The 23,052-nt window shown below is 35.8% G+C and overlaps 1 protein-coding gene across 1 annotated transcript in view; it reads right to left on the minus strand.

Annotated features, from left to right (window-relative positions):
- LOC111827356 (potassium/sodium hyperpolarization-activated cyclic nucleotide-gated channel 1-like) overlaps nucleotides 1–22,663 on the minus strand; it is a 58,974-nt gene extending 36,311 nt beyond the window's left edge. The window contains exons 1-2 of the mRNA XM_023759393.1: nucleotides 22,526–22,663; nucleotides 6,575–6,736 (exon numbers count right to left, since the gene is read on the minus strand). Coding sequence (XP_023615161.1) covers nucleotides 6,575–6,736; nucleotides 22,526–22,663 — 300 coding nt within the window. The remainder of the gene's footprint in view (nucleotides 1–6,574; nucleotides 6,737–22,525) is intronic.
- Between the last annotated feature and the right edge of the window lie 389 nt (nucleotides 22,664–23,052).

Here is a 23,052-nt window from a genome sequence, read left to right on the forward strand (position 1 = left end):
TACAGATCTGCAATACATTGCTATATCTCAAGAGAGGACATATCTTTTCAATTAAGATATTTTAGCTTCATTTTTAGTTATATTATCCGTTATATTATTTTAATCAATCATTATCTAAATAGTTCATTGGGCTTTCTAAAAGAAAAAGTGAACCAATTTTAACTTCGTCTTTGTATATTTGCTAGAGTATGAATAGATAACACAATAATCCTAGTTTTCAACATTCTGCTTGGGTATGGAAACTTGCAAATGAATGATATATATTCCTTTTCCCCCCAAATAATTCCCTTAAAGTAGATGTCCACTAACAACTCTTCCTACTCTAGCACCCCAGTGTGCGTGTGGTAACTATAACAGTGTTTGAGCTGGAAGTGACTGACGTGTCTCAATCCCCATTTGTCCAAGCTTCCTGATCCCAAACCAGCTGATAGTAATTGAAATAAATGTCTACCCACTTTGTGTCCCCCAACCTTCAGTTTATACTACGCATAGACTTTGTCTTAGGCCACAGGCGGCTGCCACGGACATGCTACTCTGTGAAGTGAAGAAAAGTAGTACTGTCTGGGTGGCTAAATTAGAAAAAATTGTAAAAAGAGGCTTGTTTGCATGGCTGAATTTTCATGTGTCCCGGGCTTGGCAGGCAGAGTGAGGGCTAGTCCCTGGTTCAGAGGTCGCTGGGCTATGCACACATTTCATAAGGCCTCAATTCAAACTGGCATTAATGGCTTCAGCATGTAATTTCCTATACTACTTGTTTATAAATTCCTTCAGAGAAGAGCCTACATGTTGATAAGCTCTTAATTTTAGCTTTCAGTTAGAAAGAAGTGGTCTGAATGAAGCCGTACAGAATGTGAGCACTGGTGAGGGCAGGGGCTTCGTCTCATTCTCTACTGTGCGTTCAGGGCTTAAGATCATGCCTGGCAAAAGGATGGCACTCGGGGAGATGACCTAAATGAAATAAAAAAAACACACACTCGTTTCAGAGCTGAAGTACAGGAACTTCAGTGCTTTGCCTGAAATCACCGATGTTTCAGTGGTAGAGGCAATTCTGGAATCCATGTCTCTACATTCAATTCTGTCAGCGTTTACCCTTTCTAGTCTGTCGTCTTGATGAGTTAGGATGAATAAGCTACCTCAGAGAGTGGGTGACAATTAAAATTCATGCCTCTAGAGAGGATCTGGGGGGTCGCACACCAGCTTTTTCATGCTTAGACCTGCAAATGAAAGATGACACAGCCATTCAGAGACCCTTGAACATACTGATCACAGGGCCCCATTCAGCTGGAAGAGAGCTGGGAAAATTGCATAGTGTGACTGTTTGGTTGTCAGTAAGTGTCCCTGACACATTCTTTCAGAAGAAGACAAAATTGGATTGTTACCTAGATCTTCTAATCAAATCCTTTATTTTCTCTACATAGGTTTTATTAATTAGACTCTCTAGACATTTTATATCTCTTTTTTTCTCTGATATTTGTAGTTAATATGGTTCACACATCTTACTTTTTTCTGGAATATATTGTTATGTTATATATATAGAACTGAAGAGCATTAACATTTTATGAATTTTGTGTATATTTCCCAGGAGTTGGTCAAGTGATTATTTATTTTTGAAGATATAATTTGAGGTACAAATTATCAAAGCAAAAAATCATCCAAAGAAGAACATTGAAAATGCATAAATACTATAATAACTCCTTTATACATAATTTTCAAATACTGTTGATAATTACTCACTTGATTATAAACAATGACTATTTTACTGTTAGCAACCTAGGCAAGGTTGGCATCGGATCTGTGTGATATAGATACATCTAAGGCATATTACCTAACCTCTAGAGTGGCATCTCAGGTTGAAATAGTGTGTAGATTCCTTCAAATCACAACAAAATAAAACATAATGTATGACCCTTGACTTGGCTTAAAATATTTTGATTATATTTCTCAAACAAATATGAGTATAAAACTAGAAATACGTTTCTTATCCTTATAGCTCTTATAAAATTAAAACAAAAAGAAATTTACAAAGCAAATACTAAAAAAATAATAAATGTATCTTAGTACAAATCTACTGTGACAGATGATGTTTTGCTGAAACCAGATAGTTGCATACAATGTAAATATATTGCTGTTAGGGCATTAATTATTGCAGAGTGCATAGTTTAACACAATACAACCATGGGCTATATAACAAGTGATTAAGTTTTCCAACTCATTTCTCCTTTTGACTCCAGTGAAAATTTTGCACCACATTTAATATATCATTTAGCTTTCATTTGGTATAAATGGATTGTTTATTTACTAACCCATAAGCCAGAATTATTTTAAATAACACCTCATGACACAACACATTTCAACAAAAGCAAATCCAGACTCCATAGTTAGGGCATTCAGCTGATCCTAGGTTCATAATATGCTCATGTTGAAACTTTTCAAACTATTGCCAGTGTTTATGAGATTGCTGGGGGAAACTTGTAGGATCCCTCAGAGTAAACTTGCAGACTTCAAGGAGAGAAACATGACCCTAGGAACATATTATTTAGCTATAAATCCTTCTCTATTTATTCTGGAAAATCATTCTCTAAATGCCATCAAAATTAAAATGTTAGTTCAAACATGTCATAATTTTCATGTTCTTAGATTCTTAAAATAAATATTTCATATTTGTAATTAAAACCAAAAACCATTATGTCTAATCCCTTTAATAATGAACTAAGACAATGTTAGTGTGATATGCCTAAATCATAGTCACAAAATACCATGGGAATGACAAGATTTTAAAAATTAATTATATTAGACATTAATTATCACACTAATACAAGATTTTCATTCAGCTAGAATTTTATAATTCAAACATTTCTTGAATAAAAGAAAAGCAAATATTACAAATGCAAAGCAAGGTTAATCCCATTTCAAGTAGCATTTTGCCAGTCAAATCTCCTTTTTCAGCAATTCAAGTAATCCACCCCGGTATTGACTGACTTAAAAAAACACACGTTTAATAATTCTTTTAGTGATGAATTTATAAAGATTGCAAAAGAAATAGCTGAGAGGAACTGAACCTACTTCTATGGAATGAAATGCAGATTAGAAACAGTTAATATAAGGAAAATATATTGAATAAATCACCCATTAAAGATACAGAATAGTTATAACATGAACTCTGAATTTCTCATCACAGGACATATATGGATAATTAGCTAGTGATATATTGGTATACATAAAAATACAGATATGAATGTGATTATAGATAAGGAGAATTTTAAAAAGTATTTTTATATGGATATAGATGCAAAATGTGGTAAAGAAGAATTTTTAAAATATACATATAGAGGTAAGGATATAGCTATAAATGCAAATATGGTTAAGAAAGATTCAAAATAATATTTAAGGATATAAATGATTTAAAATGAAAGATGTGGAAAAGAAGGAAGGCAGAAGGAATTCACTAAACTTTCTCATAAACAATTTAGTATCAATGTCATATGGACAATGCATAACTTTTAATCTGATAACCAAAAATGACCAGTGTCATCTGCACTCCTCCTCGTCTGGCCCCTTAAGTTTGCCTTCCCAGTTTGACTTTGTTTTTCAATATCTACATCTCATATCAGTTGTCACTTTTTAGTTTAACAGCTCAAATGCTGATTTTAGAGTGACTTTCTACTGCTACTGGTGTGTTGTGACTAAAGATTCCATCTTTCATAATTACTTTTTTTTTAAAAATGTATTTTTACTGATTTCAGAGAGGAGAGAGAGAGAGAGAGAGAGAGAGAGAGAGAGAGAGAGAGAGAGAGAGAGAGACATCAATAATAAGAGAGAATCATTGATCAGCTGCCTCCTGCATTGATTAGTTGCCTCCTACATTCCCCTCATTGGGATCGAGCCCACAACCGACCTGGGCATGTGCCCTGACCAGGAATTGAACCACAACCTCCTGGTTCATAGGCCGACACTCAAGCACTGAACCATGCTGGCTGGGCTTTCATAGTTACTTTTAACTGTTCTTTGTAATCTGTACCATACAAAATATTCTAGTGTGGTTTAGAACAGAAATTGTGGCATCAGATAGATTGGCATTCTAACCTTGGTTCTACAATCCATACTTGTGGTATGACTTTGGATAATTAGTTTAACCTTTAAAAACAGGGGAGGACAGTGCTTACCTCTCTCTGTTGCTCTGAGGACCAATAAGAGAGCATACTGTTGTGCATATTAAGCATGATATACAAGTGTAGGGTGCTTTTTTCTTACATTAGATTTTCACTTTTCCTTTATGACTTTTTGTGTGTAAATGCACTGCTTTGTTGTGTTGTTATGGAAAGTTTTCTAGAACACAAAAGCTTTAAGACAGACAATAATATATCCAAGTAAATGACACCATCAAGATTCTCTTTTAGTAGGAAAATGTCTTTTTTTATGGTTTTTATCTCTTTCCTAGCACCAATATTCACAATTTCACATATTTTTGGTGTGAAAAATAAGCTAATCTTCACACCAACTTAAATGTTTCCCATTCTCAATGTTTGAGTTAAACATAGAAATCAACTTAAATGTTATCCATCCTCTATGTTTGAGTTAAACATAGAAATAATGCTAAGTAATTGCAAAAAAATTAATTCAATTTCACAAGTAAACCTGCAGCCAAAAAAAAGACCCAAGAAGCAAACTGTAAATTCAGGAAACACATTTTGTACAACATCTAGGCCATAATATTAGTAAAGGTTTAATGATATGAGATTAAACACACACACACAAAGGAGAACATGCAGGCCAATCTAAGAAAAACCAAACAACATTTTCTTCATTAAATATGCTTTATCACTAAATATAATAAATAGTATATTACCCTACATTATAATTGCACAGTTATATGGACTGTATGGATACCCCAAAATACTCTTTTAATAAAGACAATTGTTATTTTTTGAGAGTATCATGCTAAGTAATATAAGTCAGATGAAAAAGGACAAGAACCATATGATTTCACTCATGTGTGGGATGTAAAACAAAATGCAATGAATGAACAAACAAAGAAAGAAACAGAAAACAAACTCATAGATACAGACAACAGAATGGTGGTTACCAGGGAAGAAGTGGGTAGGCGAAGGATAAAAAGGTAAAGGCAGTCAAATACAAGGTTATGAAAGGAGACTAGACTGGGTAGTGAGCACACAATTGAATACACAAACAATCCTATATAAGAGGGTAATATGCAAATCTACCAAATGGTGGAAAGACTGGTCCTTATGACGCACACTGACCACCAGGGGGCAGATGCTCAACACAGGAGCTGTTCCCTGGTGGTAGTGTGCTCCCACAAGGGGAGCGCTGCTCAGCCACTGGCGAGCGCAGCAGCCCACTTCCAAGGCAGTGCTAAGAATGTTCAACTGCAGCTTAGGCCTGTTCCCTGTGGGGAGCGACCTAAGCTGTCAGTCGGACATCCCCCTGAGAGCTCCTGGACTGCGATAGGGTGAAGGCTGGGCTGAGGAAACCCTCTACTCCCTGTGTAAACCAATGTCATGCACCTGGCCTCTACTGTATTATAAAATTGTATACCTGAAACTCATATAATATTATTAAACAATGTTACCCCAATAGGTTTAATTGAAAACACAGAAAGAAATAAAATGTAATGCTAGAAGAAAATATGAGAACTAACATAAATAGAACAAATATTTGCGAATGTATATATGAAAAATATTCACTATTGTTTCACTTTTTTTGTGAGTGTTGCACTATTTAGAGCAAAACATATGCTCCTAGACTTAATGTGAATATGGTTGTATTTAACTTTGTAAATCAAATTTATACTTCACATATTTTCATATCTTTAAGGGCAAAATTTAAATGCTACCTTTGCCATGAAGTTTTCCCTAGAAAGAATTACTGTTTGAAATATCATTGCACCTTATAACCATCTCATTTGCTTTTATACTAAGGCACATGTCTCTGTATGTTTAAGAAGGCCTAGCACCGCATGTCATCAATATAGTAAATGCTAAAATCAAGTTGAAAGAAATAAGTTATTCTAAAGAGTAGGCATTTAAAAAAAAAGATTTCCCACTGATTTTTAGAGCTAGAAGAAGGGAGAGGGAGAGACAGAAACATCGATGTGAAAGCGAAACATCATGTTGCTACCAGAGATTGAGTCTGTAACCGGAGCATGTGCCCTGACTGGGAATCAAACCATCAGACTTTCGGTGCACGGGAAGATGCCCAAACAACTGAGCCACACTGGCCAGGGCAGGAGTAGGCATTTTAAAAAGAATGTTGTACTATGGTTATTTGCGTGCATGTTTGTACCTTGTACCTTTGAATTAAAATGCATCAAGATACCAGAGTAAGATATCTAAAAATAGAGGCTGTAACATATACTAGTCCATCCCCAGGAACATTTCACGTAAATAAAATTTTGTTGTAGAAAAGAAACATAACATCTGATTTCCCATCCATGGAAGCAAAGTTAAGTTTTCTCTAAACATTGATGGGGGAAATTGGATCATTCTAACAGAAACAGATAACTTTTTGGTGGAGCAGTGCAAACGCAGAGTGGGACATAACAGGAGGGACTTACGACCATCTTGTTGAGCGACACCCAGCAGTCGGAGGGGAAGTCCTGTAGCAGCGGCACCAGGAACTGCAGGCAGCCGTCCCAGTGGCACAGCAGCAGCATCATGCCGATGAGGTTGAAGATGCGCACCACCGCGCTGGCCAGGTCGTAGGTCATGTGGAAAATCTGGGACCAAAATATAAAGTCGGTTCTTATAATCAAATTTTTTTTAAAGTCAAGAAGACTACCAATGTCAGTAGTCATTGATATTACATAGTGTAAGTACTGATTTCATAAAAATATGAGAAGACTTTTACAAAGAGAAACAGAATTCCATTTCTTTCTCTCTGCACAGAGACCAGGCATTCCGCTTTCTGAATACTACAAACGACTGTGAGTCCTCCACAAAGAACAGAGATACATTAAATGTATGGGTCACATTTAAAAAGCATTGGTTTTGCCCAGCCAGGTGGCTCAGGGGTTGAGCATCAACCTATGAACCAGGAGGTCATGGTTTGATTCCCCAGTCAGGGCACATGCCCAGGTTGTGGGCTCGATCCCCAGTGGAGGGTGTGCAGGAGGCAGCAGATCAATGATTCTCTCTCATTATTGATGTTTCTATCTCCCTCTCCCTTCTTCTCTCTGAAATCAATAAAAACATATTTTAAAAAACATTGGTTTTGCAAGTAATTTTCATTTATGTTCTTCTGGGTATTTTGGCAAAGCTGCCCTAAAACATGATAGCAAAACTGACAAGTGATAGCAACCCTCTTCTTTTTCTCATTCCTTATTAAGATAAGGGACTTACTGAAGGAAAAAAATAATAATAATAATAGAAATAATAAACTAAGAACTAAAGACCACTGACAAGGGGAGTTTAATTGTAAAATATAAAGATTGAGAATTAATTGCAGTTAACTTTTAGCTATATGAGTGCAATTCTTCATCTGTGTATATTGAACATGAATAGTAGCCTTTAGGATAACAATTCCCTGGATTTGGTTAAAAAAAAACAGTTAAGCAACATTTAACAAAGAATAAAATTGTTATTTCCATTTATATTGTTTTCACGGTACAGGCTACCCTTTTCTATGACTCTTTCTTAATGACATTTTTAAGAAATTAATAAATATGGCTACACTACATATGCAGAGACACAGCACCTTGAGATACTTTAAATCACATTTTGTATAATTCTCAGAAGAATAACTTACTTTGGAAGTAAGAAGGACAAGTATTGCAAAATTTTCTGAGGAAAAGAACAAGCCCCACAAAATTTGTATTCTGATTTAGAAAACAGATCTTTGTAAGGAAACTTCTATAATTCTTAATAGAGGTAAGATGACAGGATTGCTAGAGTTTTTCTGTTATAAAATCACCCAATCTGTCTTCAATTAAATGTTTTCCACCTTGCTCCATTTCTATTAGCCATTAATTCTTTCTTTAAACAATCTTCCTTTTTGACACAGTAATTACAGTGAGCAAAAAAATAATCCTGCTTTGTGGAAATGTACGCACTGTTCTGAATTCCTTTCAAAAGTAAGTTTGGGGTCCTAGATTTAAAGGCAACAGCTCATGAATTTTGACATTCAGACAGCTATACACATAATTTAATTAAGGAACTGACAATTTTATTTTCCCTTAAGTTATTTTTTAATTTGTTTTTGTATTTGGCAAACCCATAGAAAAGTCCTTTTGAGGTTATTGCCTATGATATTTCTTGGTCACTGAATTTGTAAATAGAAATTGTATAACGTTTTCAACAAAAATTTCTCATTAAAAGTAATACAGTAAAACATAATAAAAAAGGTTTCTACTATTAAAGTAGAAAAAAAATCACCATGGATTAAAATTTTGTTGTTGTTTAGTAATAGAAGTCTATTTATACCTAAGTATTTCCTGCTAAAATAGTTCAATATAACTTTTGTGCATTGTTGGAAAATAGGGTAACGTTTCAGAATGTGAACTCTGGAGCAAACAAGAAACTAATTACCTTTCAACCCGATTCCCTGAAGTAAACAATAACTATGTGAAACCCTTGCCCAAGTCTGTACATTATAAGCACACAGGTAGCAGTCATCATTCAGTTATAGACCATAGAGGGAGATTAGGGCTGTTAGAGGGACTAGTGCCATTCTTAATAAAGCTGACTTCATGAATTTTCTATTTTGTTTTTATGGAATTTGATTTTCTCTGTGAAATCTTCAGGGATTACTTAGTGAATTAAAGGTAACATATGCTAATATTCACCAATGCCTTTAGAAAAACCCTATCACTTCTGAAATGTTTTCCAGAGAAGCATAAGCACTATTTTTATAAAGGAAGTTGTTGGGGGGAAATAAGGCCTTTCATAACATATCAGAAACACGTTGTTTCCATTTACTTATTTATTATTTATTTACTTATTTATTTTTGGTGCTACCATGTGATTAAGGAACTCCTACTATAACAGGAAAATCCCTAGAATCAAGCCTGTCCTCTACCCCATCCATCCCCAACCTCACAAAGCTAGCATACAGTATTAGTACAAGATTTATATACTAAGTCTAGTACTATAAAGAGCGCTCAGCAATAATTCACATAATTAATTTCATAAATTGTCTCCCCTTTTGGCCTTTAACATTATATGTTCAAATGTGATAAACTTGGAACTATCTAAGTTTAGAAGAGGCAGAAGCAAGTTGGCTATTTTGACACTGGTTAGTATTGGAGGCCAATTGTAAATAGTCAAATCCAAGTATCTCCACCTGATTTATCTACCTTACAGAAGACCGTCATGATGTACATAGTGCTCATTTTGATGTATACACACATGAGTGTGTGGAGTGCCTGCCAGGGCCCCACCTGGTTGTCCCTTGAGTTCCTATAATTCATCCACTCTGACGGGCACAGTCATCAATCACCAGGGGCCAGTTGCTGAGATTATTAATGGCCCTGTGAAAACCTTGCTCATGAAATATTTGGATTGATAAGACCATTTTCTTATGGAGCTCAGACACCTGTAGACAGTCAAGCTAACCCAAGAAGTAAACATCTGACCTAATCCATGCATTGCCACAACTTCTCAGTGTCTAAGTGTGACATTACTGGACGATATGGTCAAGCAGACCATACCATTGATGACAATAGCTTCTGGTTGTTGTTTTTTCCCATCTAAGAGGTGAATATCTATTGTTGAGTGATGAATTCCTGTCTAAATCAATTATATTAATACTATTTCCTGCAAACTTGACTTCACACAAAAATAACACCACAGATGATGCTCAGTAAACTGTTGCATGAATGAATGAGAACGTTGCAGGTGTTTAACAGTAAGAGCATAAGTAACCGCTTCTGTGTTTTTAATCAGGGAATTAAAAAGTTAATTAGTCTCTATCTTCCTAGTGAATTGACTTAAAACCTGATTTGCATGCTCAGGGTGTGGGTGGCAGAAAGACAGGACGTTCTGACCACTAGCAATATGCTTTTAAGTGGTATTTGTAAGAGTCAACTGGAAAAAAAAGAAGTAAAATAAGTTTTAAAAGCAGTTCTTTCATTTCCTTTTCATGAAAAAATTAGACTACAAAACATATCAGTGGAAGGCACTTGCTTTACATTTGTCCAGCTCAGAACACTGTGTTGTTCAGATGACTCAGTGAAAGAATAGATCTGGTCTCAAATCCCCACTCACTTTTTTAAAAATATATTTTCATTGATTTCAGAGAGGAAGGGAGAGGGAGAGAGAGAGATAGAAACATCAATGATGAAAGAGAATCACTGATCGGCTGCCTCCTGCATGCCCCCACACTGGGGATTGAGCCCACAACCTGGGCATGTAACCTGACTGGGAATCAAACCCATAACCTCCTGGTTCACAGGTCAATGCTCAACCGCTGAGCCATGCCAGCTGGGCCTCCCTCAATTCTTTTTATAATATTATAGTTGTAGAGTTCTGCCCAGCTGGAGTCCAATGACTCCAGATAAGATAGCTAATCAACTTTCCAAAACTAAAAAATGCTCTGATTAAGATAATTTAATTCAGAACCCCCAATCCTGCCCTAATGTTGGCAGAATTGTTCACCATATGTAAAATTTTTCCCAGGAGCAATGTATATTTCATTCTGTTTCTAAAAGGCCAAATCCCAACCTGCTGTTTGGCAGATATTCATAAATTAGCTGAGTTCTTTACAAATGCTTCCACGTTCTTTCCTGATACACTGGTTTCAGGTGACTCTCACTCTAATAAACCACCTATGAAATCAGTGGGCCTTAATCAATCCTTAACTATTTGATCTACTATGTTTTACCTAACCACAACAATTATGAAGAGCAATGTAACACTCTTCATAGCATTCAGTGATCTGCCCTTAGTCTTTGACTTCCCAGAAGGGGACCATTTATAGGCTAGATTGCTTCTATGATCTCAAAATTTATTCAAGGGTTCAAAGATACCATCAGAATTCTAATCAAAGCAATGTTAAGAAAATAAAATGGGCCAAGAATGGCTCTCTTGACAAAGAACATTCTTACTGTTAAGGTATAAAACATGGTTATGTTCTTTAGTTTCTCTATAAATTTATACTTGCATAACTTGACATATCTTTTTGACAGAGCATCTCTATGCCATGTTGTCAATACAATGCAAGAAATACAAACATTTAGCTTCTCAGTCTGTTTCACAGCTAACATCTACTTAGGATTCAATATGGATTTGTCCTAATCAATGATAAAATCAATATTGTAAAAGTCCTACAGCATCTTCTGCAATTCTAACCTTAAAAATGATCCAGATTATCTTACCAGGTAGGTTTTAGGTACAAAGAGTGGATGAAACCTTATTAAAGGGCTTACTTGGTAAACAAGAAAACAGCAGTCTCCACAGTCACCCCTTTGAACACTGACTGGTGACTACAGTCATTGGACTAATTTTTTAGTCTCCTGCTTTATCTGGGATCTCCTTAGGAATGGCCAGCCCATACGTTCCGAAAAGCCAGCTACCCGGGCCTCTCATCTCTAGAAGCCTCTGTAAATGCCCGAATGCAATGGTCCACTCCCCAACCTCACACACCGATGGTCAGGGCCTCATGCTGTTGGGTGCTTTTATCCTGGATTCTTTGTTCCATTGTCCCTTCCAAAAACTCCCTTGTTATTTATTAACATTCAACACCCCCAGTCTTTTCATAAAATTCTTCCTCTCCTGCTTGGCTTGTGATTCCCCCTCTCTGTCTCCCCAAAGATTCTCCAGTAGTTTTCTTAAAGAGTCAGTTCAGTTCTTTCATATTTCATCAGCTTTAGCTTCTGATGGCAGTGCCCTCATTTTCCCATCTTCCTTTTGCCACTTTCAGACAATTATTTGTCTCACTGCATAAAAAAATCCTTTTTCTTTAGTGTTCATCTACTTGGCTGCTCCACCCATAACCTCATTTCTGGCATTTATCAACCTCTCGGTCTCCACCCACCACACATCTCCATTTATTAAGGATTGTTTTTCCATTGATCAGAATGTCAACTTCTGATCAGTCAAAACAGTCACCTTCTGTACCTGAGCTACTGAAGAGCACTTTAAAGCAAATGTAGATTGTGGCTACTAACATTTTTTTTAAGGGTATCAACCTTATTTGAGGCCCTTGGTTTTGATCCAGTTCTAACACCATCTATCCTATACTTTCTCTCCATTTCCCCCAAACCCATGACTGTTCTGCTCAGTTTTGGCTTACAGTTTTACCTTTTCTAGAGGAAAGCAGCATTCTAATGTTTATGTTTCCTCAACTCTGCCCTCCCATCCCTTCAAACAAACAGATATCAGCAGTTTTTTTTACTATTTTTTTCCTCGCCTCAGAATAGTATGTCTTCTATTCAAAACAAGTCCCTACTAATTTTTAATAATAACCTTATCTTATTCTCCCCCAAGAACCCAAACAATTACTTCAGAGTTCCTCAAAGGGCCCCACCCTCTCTGTGGTGGGCAGGCGGACACTTTTGTAAAATACAGTACAAATGAAGCAATAATAAAAATGAAATTAAAAAAGGAACATGATGTAGTACTACTGATTATACTACTTGATATCATGGCAATAGCAAATCGCTATAATTGCTTGATTACTTTTTTGTTAGAATCATTAACTTTTTCTACACTAGCTTTACCCCAAACACAATTTCAGGGTAAGGTAGACACTAAAATATTGATTTAATAAATATAATTATTTTTTCCTGAAATTCTTCTTTGGCAAATCTTATCTTGAAAACTTAAATTAGAAATAAAAAATTTTTAATATAAAATTTAATAATCTCTGTCCTTCTCTAGTACATACTAGAAAATAAAAAACCAACCAGAAATGGCTACATAAGTGTGTGTGAATGTGTGCTTGTGTGTAGAGAAAGAGGGTAAAAAAAAGCAAATAACCACATTAGCAATAGCTTATGAATTCTGCAGAGGTTTTGTGAATGAATTTCAAATGATATTTCCATAATGCTGTGTTTTTGGGACAGGGTTGAGGAATAATTCATTTTAGACATAACATTTTGCTAACAATAGTCTCATTAGTATTTTTATAGTTTCATGCAAATCTTTTGCTCGCTCTCTTTTGTATAACTGCTGTCTCATCAGATTTCTAATGTTACATGCTCCAATAAGTACAAACTTAGTTTTCTCTACATTTTGAGCTATAGATAGTGTAATTATTCTAGTTTTTGTTACTAGTTCATTTTCCCAGTATAAAAAACCAATCACATAAATTTGCAGAATGGAGAAATGCACCTAAACTTGATAAGAAGAGATATTTTACTTTGGAGAATTCACTTCATCAATTTGTATTTTTAAATTCATTTAAATAATGAATGCTCTTAAGACAGAGAAAATTCAGTCTCCAAGCTCTGACTGAACTATGAACGCACACAGAGCAGAGAATATTTAAACAAATTTTATGTACTCTGCAAACTGTTTTCCTATAGACTGACAGATATACAGTCAGTATGTATCTGGTAAATTGCTTTGAAATTACCAAGTAAGAATATGCATTATTTTTCCATTCCATTCAGATGTAATTTAGAAAGAATTTTTGCACTAACCCTCAGTTAACCAAATTCTATTGAACTGTCTCTAAGACATATATAAAATGCATAATATATTTTGGTGGTCTCTTGCTAACATATTTTTAAAGTATACCACAAATGTTATTTCTTCTACTTTATATAAATTCTGTGAGAAAGAATCCACTCCAGTGTTTTAGATGTCTCATTCATAAACTTTGTTAAATACACAAGTAATGATAAATGTTTGGCACATCAACTAATTTTTTTTTTTACTTAAAATATTGAAAATGGCCGAAACCGGTTTGGCTCAGTGGATAGAGCGTCGGCCTGCAGACTAAAGGGTCCCGGGTTCGATTCCGGTCAGGGGCGTGTGCCTTGGTTGCGGGCACATCTCCAGTGGGGGGTGTGCGGGAGGCAGCTGGTCGATGTTTCTCTCTCATCGATGTTTCTAACTCTCTATCTCTCTCCCTTCCTCTCTGTAAAAAATCAATAAAATATATTAAAAAAATATTGAAAATGATAGTGTTTCTAGGGTGGTAAAAATTTTTAAATTTGGTTATATATACAAGGTGTCCCAAAAAATGTATACACACTTCAACAGCTCAGAGCTGAATTTTGAAAGTGAAATGTATTTTAATAAACAATGCCTTTATAACTATTTAAAGTGTGTGTATACATTTTCTTGGTACACCCTATATTTTAATTAAACATTACATTGCTAACTACATAGTACATAGTGTGTCCAAAAAATGTATACACACTTTAATAGCTGATAACTTACTGAATTTTCATTCCTTTTCAGGTTTAACTGATTTGATATAATTGGTGAAGCCAGACTAAGCTTTGAATAAAGAAAATTTATCCTAATGTGCCACTAGACTTTTTATGGGGCTACATAAAATATAAAGTTTACGGTACAAAACTGGTAACAGTCGATGAATTGAGGGCACACAAATACCGAACAAAATGATTCTTAATGTTTGCAAATCCATTGCTTCACATTATCAGTAGTGCCTGGACCAGAACAGTCATTAGTTTGAAAAAAGGCATTGAAAAAAAGTATTCATTTCTGTAGATTATTTCAAATTTTGAAAATAAATCGTATGCTAATAAACACTGACTTTATAATCATTCAAAGTGTGCGTACATTTTTTGGGACACCCTTTGTATCTTTTTAACTTTTGAGCAATTACTTTTTTAATATTAGAGACAAACAAAGTTAACATGAAATAAAAAGGCACCAAACAGGAAATTTTGCCAGGTCAGGACTTCAGAAGTTGTCTGTTGGGGAGACACATGGCCTGAAACCAGGAGACTGGCGTTCTGGTCCTGATGCTGCGTTAATCAGTTTCCAAAATTTCCCCTTCGCTTTTCAATGAAAAGAAAGGAGCTACAGCAAGTGACACCCTTTATTTTAGAAAGAAAGAAGTACAATGTGAAGAAATGAAAACACAAGGAAGCCAACATACACACACAGAAGTTGAAAGGTCCAGAAGAGGTAAAACACTGTGTTATGTAAATAAGGTCCCTACACCTTTGTTAACAAATTAAGTAAATAAAGCTTCATAATGCAGCTGTCATCAGATAAAATGTAGCTGAATAAAATGTAGTAGACACCATTATATTTGGACAAATTGCACAGTCTAGTCCTTCTCAACATCGACAGTCTAGAAAAGTAGGGTGCAAAACAGCACGTGGTACCCTTCTCCAGGAGGCGACAGGAGAGGCGAGAGGAAGGAAAGCCGTCTTCTGAATATATTGCTAAGATGAAAACAGCCCTTCTCCCCCATCTTCTAGCCATGGCCAGCAGACCTCCATCATGCATTGGCATGCCACTTCGCTGCGCTGGCCACATGAGTTAGTGGAGCCTGAAACACTAATTTATATGAGAGGATTTGTGTAGGAGATGCTCTGGAAGAAAAAGTGGTGCTGGCAAATGCCTTCGGAAAGAAACCACTAAGTTCATGTTTTGGGCATGAAGACAGTATAACAGAACGACAATTTTTAGTGACTCAGTCACATATTCTGACATTTGACAAAACCCAGTAAGTGAAGAAACACACCATATTATTACTGCAACTTCTCAAAAAGAAACCAAAAACTTAGAAAATAAACAACTTTTGGCAAAGTTATAATGCATCCTTTCCTCAATTATTTGCATTATCAACCCTATTGTAAAAAGATTTATTCAAATCCAATGGCTAACTGCATGCTCTTTCAGGAAGGAAGGAAGGAAGGAAGGAAGGAAGGAAGGAAGGAAGGAAGGAAGGAAGGAAGGAAGGAAGGAAGGAAGGAAGGTTGGAAAGGAGGAAGATCAAGAGGGAGGTCGGGAGGGAGGGAGGGAAATTAGTTCCCAGTTTAGAAACAAGTGGTACATTTTCCTAAATGGGAATCTTTGGGATTATGATATATTTTACCAAATACATTTTGGGATAACAGAATGGAGATTCTGATTTGAAAATAATCCAAATCCGTATCTGCAATGAAATACATTTATGTACAGATTCTGTTTGTGATTTTAGTATCCATTAATTTCAGAACATCTGTCATCCTTTGTCATACCCTGGTTACATGACCAATGTTCATATAGACATTTTCATCATTGTAGTTTATACTTATTCAAGCTTTTTATCACCAAAACTTACTTCTCTGAACACATCTTTTTTGTCTAGTTTATATTTTTCACTGTCTTATTCTTTCCAAACTGTCTTTTGGTTTGAGATGGCTAATCTTTGAAAAGTCCTATTTTCTTCCATTCTTTTTTCTCTGCTCATCATCACTTCCTTATCTAGTCTGACACAAAAAGCCATTATTTCAACCAATGTCTTATCCAAATTGTCAATTCCCTTCTCTGCTGCATTCCCATAGTAATAGTCTCTTCCAAGATTAATTGTCCACCATCTCACTCCTATATATGAGCTTCTACATGTACTACTTTTGGTCATCATAGTTGAACATTTTATGATTCTCTCGTCTACTGTCTCCATTAAAATATAAACATAATGGGGAGAATCACATATAACTATCTTAATTTCTCAAGGTCTTTGGCTCAGGGTTTATTTTTTTTATAAAAAAACTAGAGTTTGCTTTAAAAACAGCTTAATTTCTCAGAATAGGCTCAGGGTTAATTTTGATAAACATATGTTGAATAATTGGATAATAAATGTGTGAAATCTGCCACCTGTCAATATTAAGTTAATTTCATGTTTCTATAAAATAAATAGCATGTAAAGATTGTCATCCAGGTGTCACTTACTTAAAAATAAGAAAGTAACTCTATTGGCGTGGGCTCAGTGGTTGAGCACTTACCCAGGAACAAAAAGGTCACAGGTTCGATTACCAGTCCAGGGCACATACCTAGGTTGGGGGCTCAATCCCCAGTGGGTGGCTGTGCAAAATACAGCCAATCAATGTGTCTCTCTCATCGATGTTTCTATCTCTCCATCCCTATCTCTTTCCCTCTCTTTAAAAATCAATAAAAACTTATTTTTAAAAGAAATTAAAAAAATACCAAAGCACTCCTGAGAAAAATGGAACAAAGTCAGAGGTATCACACTACCTGACGTCAAATTATACTACAGAGCTACAATAATCAATGCTGAACAGTACTGGCAGAAAACAGATACACAGCCCAGTGTGACAGAATTGAAAGCCCAGAAATAAAACCACATATGCATGGGCAAATAATTTTTGACAAAGGATTAGAAAACATACAAAGGAATAAAGAAAGCCTCTTCAAGAAATGGTGCTGACAAAATTGGAAGGCCACATGCAGAGGTATGAAGCTAGACTACAGTTTGTCCCCATGTACAAAAACTACTTCAAAAATCTAAGTGATCTATTCTAAATGACATACAGGGTAGGGCAAAAGTTGGGAGTATGTGAAACACATAGTTTATTCTTGTATTATTTATCAATTATTGTAGCATTTTCCATACAAAGCACTGTAAACCTTGTTTTGCCCCCCACCTTGTATTTATTTTCTTGTTAATTCTAGTGGAAACTAATTGAAATCTGAGTCTTTGTTGTTTGAGTATCAATAATGTTATAGAGGCTTGTATAATAAGCACATAAAATAAACTAGTGATTAATTAAATTTTGATTACACATAATGATTGTATGAAAACAGTTTTAATTACTTTTATGTCCATTGTCACAGGTTCTATAACCATAAAATTATTATTAAATAGAAGAACTCACTTTCTATGTTCTGAATGCATGCTATCATTGCAGAATTTAAAATATATTGCAGGATTGGCAATATTTTTTTAACAATGGTACAAACTATTTTGAGCTTTTGAGACTATTTTAAATTAACTGACATATTGGTCTCCTCTGATATTGAATCTGACAACATGAACCCCATTGTGTTTCCAGATCCCTTATCAATTTGAGCTAGCAGGCTAACCCTGTAACAGATGCTGAGTCTGAACCAAAACACATTCTAAAAAACTGGAGATTTGGACTTATTCCTATTGAGTTGGCAAGAGTGAAATGCAATAGAATTCAGTACTTCTGACAAGCCCTAAATGGAGGCATCCAGAAGGTTACTATCATTATTATCCAGGCTTTCACCCAGAATTCAGACTCACAAATCACTGTCATGCTGTCTGCTAAATTCAGCCTTGATTCTGGCTCCACATTAGTTCATTCCTTTAGTATATTTATATAGTAGGAGAGTTAGCAGAAGAGAATACTTTTGTATTTTGGTGTATTCAAGGGCCCAATTTCTGAGTCACATATCCAGAAAGAGAGGAAGGCTAAGACTTTTAGGATTAAATTTTAAATACAAATATTTAAAAATAATTTTTTAAGAGCAGCAGGTGAAGACAGCATTTTTGCCTGAAAGGGTAAAAACATTCTCAATGCCACAAAGTTGTTCTAAGGATTTGACAACCTTTATTGTTAGCCATCAACCAGTTTCATAGATAACCAGTATTTAAGAGGGAATGCGACTGATTGGACTGTGTCCCCCCCCCCAAATTTCATGTTGAAGCCCTGACCCCCAAGGTGACAGTGACTGGAGATGGGGCCTTTGGGAGGTGATTAGGTCCAGAAGGCAGAGTCCTCATGCAGGGATTAGTGCTCTTACAACAGCAGACGAGTGACTTTGCTCTCTCTCTATGCCATGTAAGGACACAGCAAGAACATGGTCATCTGCAAACAGACATCCAATCTGCCAGCACTTTGATCTTGAACTTCCCAGTCTCCACGACTGTGAGAAATACATGTCCTGGTTAAGCCACTGGGTCTATGGTATTTTGTTATAGCAGCCTGAGCTGACTAAAATAGGGAGGTATTAATTTTACTGTTAATTTTCAAATCAGAATAGGCATATTCAAGTAGCAAATTTGAATAAACAATATATGGAAAAATAAATCATGCCTCTTTAAATATTTAACTAACATGTTGGCAATGAGACTTTACAGTGATACCACTATTGAGGGGTATGCAATAAAACCAGTATTAAGTGAATATTATATATTCATGCAAATATGAATATGTGTTTTTAAATATCTAACAAAATTTTTTGAATTTTATGTTCAAATAGACTTGTCTCCCAGAGCATGGAGAGCAAATTCAGGTCTAATATCTGGACTAGGTGACTATTTAACTGTTGGTAATATTTTGGTATAGTTCTTCCTAGATATATGCCTATTAATATACTTTTTTCTATAATTATGTATAAATATTTTAAAAAAATTTAAGAGAGAGTTTATTTTCAAAGATACAGAGGTAGTAGAAGTGAGCCAACTGGGCTGCATAGGCTCAGGAAAAAAGTTACAGAAGCAAAAGAAGGTCCCTTGGCGCTTAAGAGAAGGAATGGCGAAGGGGAAGCCCCTGGGGGTAGGAGAAGGGGACAGGAAAAGCTCCCGTGTGCAACCTAAGAAAAAAATATTTTTTAGTGGTGAAATCAATGCTTCCATTTTTGTAAATAGTCTTTCATTCAATAATACGTATGGGTTCTAATTGCTAATATACCTAAAACATCTGCCTCTTAATTCATTGCATAAGTGGGTGAAAGTTTATTCAATCAATCTGCTATGACTGAACATTTAGTGAACCATTTTAAACACTGCTTAGAATTTTGTAGTTGAATCCCATCTACAAGAGGAAAAACCAATGAATGTCCTCAGCACTGTTCACCTGACTCTGATACTCCAACCATCTCCTATATTTAACAGTTTCATTTCTCATCATTCTAGAATTAAATCATTTACAGACGCAGATAAAGTTGCCGTAAAGCATGCCTTTGGGAGATCACTTGAATCTGTTAACAGGGATAATTTTAATGCTAACTGATGTGTTACTTGCTTCAAAGAGGAGGTTCAAGGTCACTGACTCATCCATTCGTGCCTGTAAGGCGAACCTATGCTAAGTACTGAAGCATGGCAGGCGGTCAAGTTCAGCACATCCCTGGAACATTCATTCTCATGTAAGATGAGCCGTTGTTCTGCTTGATTAATTTGGTTTAAGCAAGGGAATGTTAAAATTCAAATAGCCCTGAAAAAATTACACACGACAGTCTCATCTACTGGGAAAGAAAACAACCAGGTGAGGGAGAACACAGGACTGTGGGTGGATAGAAGCAGGGGGCCTTACCCTGGTGACATGCTGCAGGCTCCTGTGCATAGCAGGCAGCCAGGAGGTAGCTGAAAACCGGGCGGGCCTACAGGTCACAGACCAACCAGGAGCAGAAACACACAGCGGACGAAGGGCAGCAGGAGTAGACATCAGCTCTAGTGTTTCCTCAGCGGTACTAACCTGTACGTACGGCAGCTGTGTACTAGTCTAGCATTTAATATTTAAATCAAGTAGGGCTCTATATAAGTGTGTCAATATTTAAGAGGTTTACTATTTAAGTGAATATTATAAACCTTTAACTTATATTTACACAAATGACTTTAGAACAATTATTTCTAGTGTGGCATTAAAGCATTCTCTTAAGAGTAGATAACACATCTACCCCTCAAAAGCATGTGTACCTTTCACAAAGATCAAAGAATATAACTTCCCCAGGAAATGGTGAATTTGAGAGGATGTCCCATCCTTCAGCTGGGGGGGGGGGACTGCAAGGCTGTTCAGGAGTCAATCATTAGGCTACTGGTGCCCCTGGGGAGAGGGACACGGTTCAGCTGCAGTGAAAATACCTATGACCTGAAAGTCCATGCCACCAATATAGTCACAAGAAATAAGCTCAGAACCTGGCAGCCTACCCGTGTCCTGGGGTTGTGAGGCTCGGATGAGACAGAACATGCTCTGATGGTGGTGAGTGTTCGCTGAAAGGTAGACTCATTGTTCATAATCAATACAGCCCCAGGCAGGCTGCTGAATGAGCAAGCATCTCCTAAAATCATACAGTTTCTTAACAGCAACCTTCATCCGCAATGGTGTCGTCAACTTGTTCTTTTTTTAGAGGTAGAAAGAATGGAAGCCAAAGAGAATCAATGCCTTAACCATCATAAATATAAAAAGCAAGGCTGGTACTTTTTACTCCAGTGAGTGCCTTTCCCATTTACCCTGATCAATTTCTCTAACTCTGCAACTGGCTTTTACCTTCGACATACTCGGAGGTGGGGTGTGTGTGTGTGTGTGTGTGTGTGTGTGTGTGTGTGTGTTTCTATTGTTTTCTCACATTTGTAATGTATCTTTTTATCTTGGACATCCCTGATCATCTTGAATACAAAGAAAATTTTTGGTTTATATTTATATTTTGTTGAAACAAGTGTAAATTAATCTTAAATCTTTCAGCTAAATCTCTCACGATGCTTTTACTCAGAGTCAAAGCAATAAATCATATAAGGGAAAAGGCACATTAACACATGTTGGCTTCTCTGCATTTTTAATTGAAACCTAGTTTTAAAAATATTTATCTTCGAAGTATAAGAATAAAAATGCACAAACACCAATAATTGCCAAATTATTCATAAAAATTTATTAAAGTATTTTAAAAAGCTCTTTTCAGTGAAGTTAATAGAAAAAGGCTTAAGTGCTTTGCAATTCAAGTGGACAATTATTTTCAATAGAAAGCTCATATCCTACTTGTCACAATAAAAGCTGAAAAATAAAAAGCAAATGTGTCTTTCACTGTGACACATTTGCTTTTTTATTTCATTATATTACACAATGATATAAAATATGCACACCAGAATTTACTTCAAGGCATGATTCTATTTAATTCTAAATCAAATCAACATTCCTCTGTCTAGATAAAGACAATGCAATTCTGCATTTAAAGATAATTTCCTGCTCTTCATTAACAGCATCTTCTTAATTTTTAACTATTTAAATTTACCATGAAACCTTGTCTTTAATTCTATCATCTGTACTAAAACTAGAGTACAGCAATAGAAGCTTAGGATATAATAATAAAAATGAGTGCAGGCATTCATGTATTCCTTTATGGATATTACATATGTGTATATTTACATTATATTGTATACAGGGCATCCCAAAAATGTATACACACTTTAACAGCTGATAGCTCAATTTTGAAAGTGAAATGTATTTTAATAAACACTGTCTTTATTATTCAAAGTATATGTATACATTTTTGGGACACCCTATATAATCTATATGTATGATATATCTTTCCCTAATGACAGAAGACACCAGCTATAAATTAGAATGTACAGAAAGAAGCCTTAATTATATTGTTCAGCAAAACCTTTTTTTCTTTATTCAGCACTTTATACTTACATAAAAATATAAGCTGGGAAAAACAAAGTAGCTTTTTACTCCACTTAATAACAGAGTTTTAGTCTTTATCAGGGAAAAGGGGGGTAAGCTGTAATATTCACAAACAGAAACAGCATTTTCGGATGACATATCTATGCATCTAGAATAAGCTCACAAAGAAAAACAATAAATATTGCTCACAATGAGTCATAGTTGCACCACCACTTATTTTTGTAGAACTACTTCAAAATATCTCATCATTTAAAAAAAAAAAAGCTTTGTCACCTTCTCTATAATTTCATCTAACTCCTTTACAAACTTGGGTCCCAGGGCAGCCTTTATTTCTTCTGGAAAATCTTCCCAGAGCCCCTTTATGTATTGGAAACCCTCCCCTTCGTGTTCCCACAGCACCTCGAGCTCCATCGCAGCACTTACGCTGGGGCCTAACTGCCTGCTTATCTGTCCTCTCCTGTGGACTGTACATTCCATGTATATATTCCTAGTATTTTACATGTATTTTTAGCTTTTCATAAAATAGTAAATATTTGGTGAATTAAAAATAAGATAAACATATTTGCAAGAGAACAGATCTGATTTTACTCCATACTATTTCCAGGATACATTTCTGACCAGCCTGAAGTAACTCAAATGAGCCGCTGTAAACACATCAGCAGGTGACATCCAACCTAGTTACCTGTCCCTTGTTTGGACTTTCTCATGTGTCAGATGGAATGCAGGAAGCTCTGGGTGCAGAGTGACAGACTAGAGGAGACCAGACCTGGGAGGGGTCAGCGAGAGGGCGGTGGAGTTTG

The sequence above is a fragment of the Myotis lucifugus genome, unplaced genomic scaffold, assembly GCF_000147115.1.
Source record: "Myotis lucifugus unplaced genomic scaffold, Myoluc2.0 scaffold_153, whole genome shotgun sequence".
Lineage (NCBI taxonomy): Eukaryota > Metazoa > Chordata > Mammalia > Chiroptera > Vespertilionidae > Myotis > Myotis lucifugus.